Genomic DNA, 7,254 nt, shown 5'->3' on the forward strand with positions numbered 1-7,254 from the left:
TGAAATTATCCTTCAAAATTAAAGAAGAAATAAAGACTTTCTCATATAAACAAAAATTGGAGAAAGTTATTGCCAGTAGCCCTGCCATTCAAGAAATATTAAAAGTTCTTCAGAGAGAGGAAATAATACAGGTCAGAGACTCAGACCTGTATTGGAGAATAAATAAGTGAAGGTAAAATAAAAACTTATTTTATTTACTTTTAATTGATCTAATATATAACAGTGTTCAAAATAATAATAGCAACACTGTTTTCAGTTATACAATTGAATTATTGTTTGTTTATGTATAAGTGAAATGAATGACAACATTGATATAAGGAATGGCCAAAGTTGAGAATATTAGTAATTCTGAATGTTGGCAAGAATGTGAAACAACATAGAATGCAAAATGGTACAGCAACTTTGTAAGACATTTTGGTGGTTTCCCAGAAAACTAAACATACTTTTATCATACAATCCAGCAGTAGCACTCCTTGGTTTTTACCCAGTGGAGCTGAACAACTCATGTCCACACAAAAACCTGCACACAAATGTTTATAGCAACTTTATTCATAAATGTCAACACCTTGAGGCAATCAAGGTGCTTTTCAGTAGGTGAATGGCTAAATGAACTGGTACATCCAGACAATGGAATATTATCCAGTGCTGAAAAGAAATGAGCTATCAAGCCAAGAAAAGATACTGAGGAAACTTTAATACATATTAAAGTGAAATAAGCCAATATGAAAGGGCTACATACTGTACAGTTTCAACTACATGGTTTTCTTTAGAGGTAAAACTATGGAGACATTAAAAAGATCAATGATTAGCAGGATTCAGAGGGGAAGAGAGAGAGAAATAGGCAAAACACAGAAGATTTTTAGGGCACTGAATCTTTGTATGATAGTATAATGATAAGTATATGACATTATACACTTGATCAAATCCATGGAAAGTACAACCCCAAGAGTGAACTTTATGTAGACTATGGACTTCGGGTGATAGATAAGCATCGATCTAAGTTCATCAGTTGAAATTAACATAATGCTCTGGTGAGGCATGTTGATATTGGGGGAGAGGCTATGCAAGTGAAGAGTTAGAGGGTATTTGGGAAATCTGTTCCTTCCTCTTAATTGCTGTTAACATAAAACTACCCTTAAAAAATTAAATCCTAAAACACGCACACCTTTTTATAATTAGTGAATGTTTAATGTTATCAAATACATAAGGCAATCTTATGATTTTCCTCCTTTGGACAGGTAATAGAGTCAATTACATTCCGTTCCGTTCCGTTCAGTCGCTCAGTCGTGTCCGACTCTTTGCGACCCCATGGACTGTAGCCTACCAGGCTTCTCCCTCCATGGGATTCTCCAGGCAAGAATACTGGAGTGGGTTGCCATTTCCTTCTCCAGTCAATTACATTAACAAGTTTTAATTAAACTCTCCTCCCAGTGACTCATAGGTAAAGAATCTGCCTGCAATGCAGAGAACATAAGAGACTCATGTTCGATCTCTGAGTCGGGAAGATCCCCTGGAGGAGGGCATGGCAATCCACTTCCTTATTTTTGCTTGGAGAATCCCTTGGACAGAGAAGCCTGGCAGGCTACAGTTCACCAGGTCGCTAAGAGTTGGACACGACTGAAGCAACTTAGAACAGCAGCACAGTTACCTTGTTTTTGGCCATCTATTTCTTGCCACACCTAAATATTTCTCTAACCCTTTACATGAGTCAGAATCTGCTACTGACTTTTGAGTTCATCCACAATGTTCCTCCCCACTCCCAATTTCTTTCCGCTTTCCCTATTCCTAGATTGCTTTCCTTCTTTCTCCAAAGGACAGGTTTTTATCTCCCTTGACTAGATGTAATATGGAAGCGTGGAAGCCAGTGTTTCTCAGAATATTGTGAAATATCATTGGGATCATTACAAGAAAAAATAGGATTCAAAGGTTTGTTTCTGGCTACCCAAGTATGCTCTAATTAGCATCACTTCACTCATTTATTCTGCATGTTTACACTTATGAGTAAGATTCCATTTGTACAAAGAATTCTGGTCGGAAGCTGAAAGATAAATAAAGATTATTATTTATCATTTATATGTTCTTATGTTCCCTGAGCCTCATTTTATGAAAATTTTACCCACAGTTTTCCTACCTCTATTTAAAAACTGCAAAACCCCAAATAGAAATTTAAGGTTTCCTTTTTAGCCTTGGGGCTAGAAATATCAAAGCAGGAGAAGACACACACCAGTAAATATTAACGTCCAAAAACTAAGAATTCAATTGACTCATTAAAAATACAAACCAAAAAAAATGGAAAAAAAATACTACATTTGTCTAAACCTAGAAGTTTAGTTGTATTCCATTCGAGGGTCCCCAGTATTATTCTGGACTTCACTAGTCAGTGCAACATTGGAAAAAAGTAAAATCAGCAGGTTTGCTAGATAACACACAAATCTATCATTGCTACTAGAGCAAACCATAAAACATCTCATAAATGGATCAAGAGCGTCCTCATCACTATTGAAAGATAGCTTTAATTTTTGCTAAAAATGTCAGAATTAGACTTACCAGGCATCGTGATAATGAAGGAGATCAGTAATGTCTCGGCTGAAGTCCTCCCAAACTTCTGCCTTTGGGGTGGTTGGTGTTCCACTTTAATACACATCCACTTAAATCCGTCAAGATCTCTATCTTTCGGTCACTTTTGCTTACTCTCAGTTCAACAGTTCATCATTTTTCCTTGCCGTTTTAATTTATCTTTATTTCTGTTCTATATGCTTTTGGCTGGTTAACAACTGACAGGAAATGTCTGTGAGTTTTGCTAAGTGATAAGGCAAAAAAGACAGTGCTTACTATTTATTGGTTTTCTCACAGTACTGAGGTGATGAGATAAATTACACAGCAATTCTTTTAAAAGTTAGCATTTTTGGAAGTATAAATTACATAGATCTTAAGTTTACAGAATGATGAATTTTTATACGTGTATACAACAAAACCAAGATAAGGCCATTTCCATTATTTAAGAAGTTTCCTTCATGTTCCGTCTTTGCCAATGTCCTTCCTCAGAAATGAACACTACTCTGAATTCCGTCACCATTTTGCTAGTTTTTGAACTTCATATAAATGAAAATTTTTACACAGTTCATGTTTTAATGCCATGTCAATTTTTTAATGAATATGCCACAGTTCATTCATTCATTTCTCTGTGGATTTAGATTGGTCCAGTTTGGGACTAACATAAACAAAGCTTCTATGAACATTTGTTTTGTACATATCTTTTGGTCTGCTTATGCATTTATATTCTTGGATACATAGCAAGGAATAAAATTAGTGGGTCACAGGATAGACATATGTGTGGCTTTAATAAATATTTCCTGTTACGGGTTGAATTGTGTCCCCTCAAAGTTCATATGTTGATGTTCTAACCTCCAGTACCTCAGATTGTGACCTTATTTGGGAATAGGGCCATCACACATGTAATTATTAATATGATGAGGTCTTACTGGAGTAAATTGGATCCTAATCTAATGACTGGTGCTATTACAAAGAGGAAAATGGGACAAAGTCATGCATATGTAAAGATAAAGGCAGAGATCAGAATGGTGCTTCTATAAGGTAGTGAACATCAAAGATTTCCAACTAACCATCAGATACTAGGAGAGAAGTTTCTTTCTTCCTGTTTTAGGAGATTCTGGTGGCTCAGAGGTTAAAGCGTCTGCCTCCAATGCGGGAGACCCGGGTTCGATCCCTGGGTCAGGAAGATCCCCTGGAGAAGGAAACGGTAACCCACTCCAGTATTCTTGCCTGGAGAATCCCATGGACGGAGAAGCCTGGTAGGCTATAGTCCACGGGGTCGCATAGAGTCAGACACGAATGAGCGACGGAACGGAAAGATTCTTTTGATGATGGGACATGACACAAAGTCACTTGAATAGATATCAATAATAGATAGACCTCTTTGTTACTTAATGGCTTCAAAAAATAGAATGCTGGTCAGGGCCATAGGGTTTGCATCTGTGGACAGAATTAATATCAGGCTGGGAATGTAGAGAGCAACTTATCACAAGGAGGGTGGGGTTAGGTTTCCAGGGCTCCTGGATTGGCTAATTTGGATAATTTCCTAGACTCCTGTGCATAATCGTCTATGCACATATTCCTTGTGGTCTGATACTTCGCTCCAGGGCAATGAAGATGTGTATGCAGTGGCCTGGACTGTGAGAATCCAGATAAGGAAAGTGATGGAAGTGTGGACTTAATCAACTACTCAAGCAGAGTAACTCATCACCCTCTAGTCAGGGCATCAAAATTTGGTTTAGACAGTATTTTTTTTTCATTTTATTTATTTATTTATTATCTTTGGCTGTGCTGGGTCTTCTTCATTGCATGAACTTTCCTCTAGTTGCAGCAAGCATGGGCTCTAGGGAACATGGGCTTCAGTTATTGCAGCACGTGGGCTCAGTAGTTGAAGCTTCCAGCTCCAGAACACAGACTCAGTAGTTGAGGGTGCCCAGGCTTAGTTGCTCCGCAACATGTGATATCTTCCCAGATCAGGGATTGAACCCGTTTCTCTGGCATTGACAGGTGGATTCTTTACCACTGAGTTACCAGGGAAGCCCCTAATCAGTATTTTTAAGAAGCTAAAAACTATATTAAAACGGACCCACTGATCTTCACATCAGTTTTGAGCTTGATTGTAGGTAGTAGTTGAGTGGCCCAAATAGTAAAGGAGACTTCTAAAGAGTAGTGCCTAAGTTTCCTAAACAGCTTAAAAATATTTTATTATGAGATGAAAATAAGTAGAAGTATAAGAAGTTCTCATAGGTTGGTCCATAACCAAGTTCTCCATTATGTAGTGTTAGCCAAGAAAACAAATCTAGAATTCTAAGAACCTATAACAATATTCAATTCAGTTTAGTCATTCAGTCGTGTCCAACTCTTTTAGACCCCATGGACTGCATGCAGCATGCCAGGCCTCCCTGTACATCGCCAACTCCCAGAGTTTACTCAAACTCATGTCCATTGAGTAGGTGATGCCATCCAACCATCTCATCTTCTGTCATCCCCTTCTCCTCCCACCTTCAATATTTGCTAGCATCAGGGTCTTCTCAAATGAGTCAGTTCTTCGCATCAGGTGACCAAAGTATTGGAGTTTCAGCTTTAGCATCAGTCCTTCCAATGAACACCCAGGATCAATCTCCTTTAGGATGGACTGGTTGGATCTCCTTGCAGTCCAAGGGACTCTCAAGAATATTATCCAAAAGCATCTTCTCCAAAAGCATCAGTTCTTCGGCGCTCAGCTTTCTTTATAGTCCAACTCTTACATCCATACATGACTACTGGAAAAACCATAGCTTTGATTAGACAGACCTTTGTTGGCAAAGTAATATTGAGTTGTAAAGTATGTTAAAAGTATGTTATATTTTTATGACAATATTATCTCGGTATATTCATTGATTCAAGGTGGCAAGTCCATTGTTGGAGGGTTTAAGGGTTCAGTAAGGTATATGTAATCATTAGTGATATTTGTATCCAAGTGGAAGAAGTAGTTGCGGTGGTCATTATCAGAGATGCAGGGTGGGAGGTTTTAGTGGCAAACTAGAGATGAGAAGTAGGAGAAGCCACCGGGGAGTAAATTATTTCCCTCCCTAGGGGCCCTAGGGGTGAACCTATATGAGGCCTCCTGGGGAAAACAATACTCTCCATTAATTTTTAGAATGACACAGAGAGATTTCCCTTTAGACATGGGAGTACAGGGAGAGTGTAGGGAACTATGTCTTTACAGAGCACAAGGAGTATATCAGGATTATGGGCTAAGCAAACGGTGAGGGGCAGTTTTTTTTTGCATCAGAAGCTCATGGCAGGACTTCCCTGGTGGTTTAGTGGGTAAGACCCCATGCTCCCAATGCAGGGGGTGCAGATTCCCTCCCTGATCAGGGAACTAGGTCCCCCATGCTGCAACTAAGAGTTTTCATGCAGCAACTAAAAGATTCCATATGCTGCAACTAAAGAGATCCCACATGGTGTAACTAAAATAAAAAAAAAAAAAAAGATTCCATATGCTGTAATGAAGATCATAGATCCCACCTGCCAACTAAGACCCGGTCAAATAAATAAATAACCCTGTCAAATAAATAAATATTTTAAAAAGAAGAAGTTTATGGGCCATCATACATAGTCCAGAGACTTTCGAGTTATGACAGGAACTCCTAAAACCTTGCAAATGAATAAGTCTCTGAGAGCACTAACAGCAGTACCTATTGATTTTAACTTAGACATTAGAGTCTTTTGTTGAGGTGCCATTTAATGTGAGCTCATTTGTAAGTAAAAGCATCAGGGAGATTAAGCAAAATTGGCAAATGAGGAATGTGTTGTCTCTGATTTAATTTAATTTTTAAAAAGAATTTTGACTGAGCTAGGTCGTTGTTGCAGCATGCGGGCTTTTCTGTAACTGTAGCACATGGGCTTCTCTTGGGGGCTTCTTGCTGTGCTGCACAGGCTCCAGAGCGCTTGGGCCAGTGGTTGTGGCACATGGACTTTCTCTAGTTGTGGCATGCAGGCTTAGTTGCCCCATAGCATGTGGGATTGTCATTCCCTGACCAGGGATCAAACCCATGTCCCCTGTGTTGGAAGGCTTATTCTTAACCATTGGACCGCCAGGAATGTTTAATTTAATTTATTACTTATTGTGTCAGAATGTTTATGCCCACTCTCTTAGTCTGTTCAGGCTGCTATAAAAAAAAAAAAAATTACCACGGACTGGGTGACTTTTAAATAACAGAAAAAAATTCTTTTCATAATTCTGGGCTGAGAAGTCCAAAATGGATGCACTGATAGATTTGGTGCCTGGTGAGGACCAGTTTTCTGGCTCATAGACAATCTTCACTGTGTTCTCACATGGTGAAGGGGACAAGCTAGTTCACTTGGACCTCTTTTCTAAAGGCACTAATCCCATTCATGAAGGTGCCATCCTTATGACCTAGTCACTTCCCAGGCCCCCATCTCCAAATACAATCACTTTGAAGGAACAGGTTTCAACACATGAATTTGGTGCCACAAGTGGCTAGTCACTTCTGTTGCCCTAAGGTGGCTCCCACTTGGGCTAGTATCTAACTATGGCATTTAGCCAATTAGAATTGCTCGTATTTAATATTCCAATAGCTTAGAAACTAGAGCAAGGAGAGACAAGGAAACCACCAGCAGACACAACAGCAAGCAACAAGATTAAAGTAAAGCACACTGACTTCCCAAACTATTCTCCTCATGGTTTTGAATGAA

General features: G+C 38.9%; 1 protein-coding gene across 1 annotated transcript in view; it reads right to left on the minus strand.

The window, feature by feature from the left end:
• The window catches only part of LOC129551482 (cell surface glycoprotein CD200 receptor 1-like), a 38,433-nt gene extending 35,640 nt beyond the window's left edge, over positions 1–2,793 (minus strand). Inside the window, exon 1 of the mRNA XM_055419466.2 lies at positions 2,548–2,793. Coding sequence (XP_055275441.2) covers positions 2,548–2,644 — 97 coding nt within the window. The 5' untranslated portion in view covers positions 2,645–2,793. The remainder of the gene's footprint in view (positions 1–2,547) is intronic.
• Positions 2,794–7,254: the final 4,461 nt, after the last annotated feature.

The sequence above is a fragment of the Moschus berezovskii genome, chromosome 1 (genome assembly GCF_049115385.1).
Source record: "Moschus berezovskii isolate FMDL1 chromosome 1, NW_MosBer_1.0, whole genome shotgun sequence".
NCBI lineage: Eukaryota > Metazoa > Chordata > Mammalia > Artiodactyla > Moschidae > Moschus > Moschus berezovskii.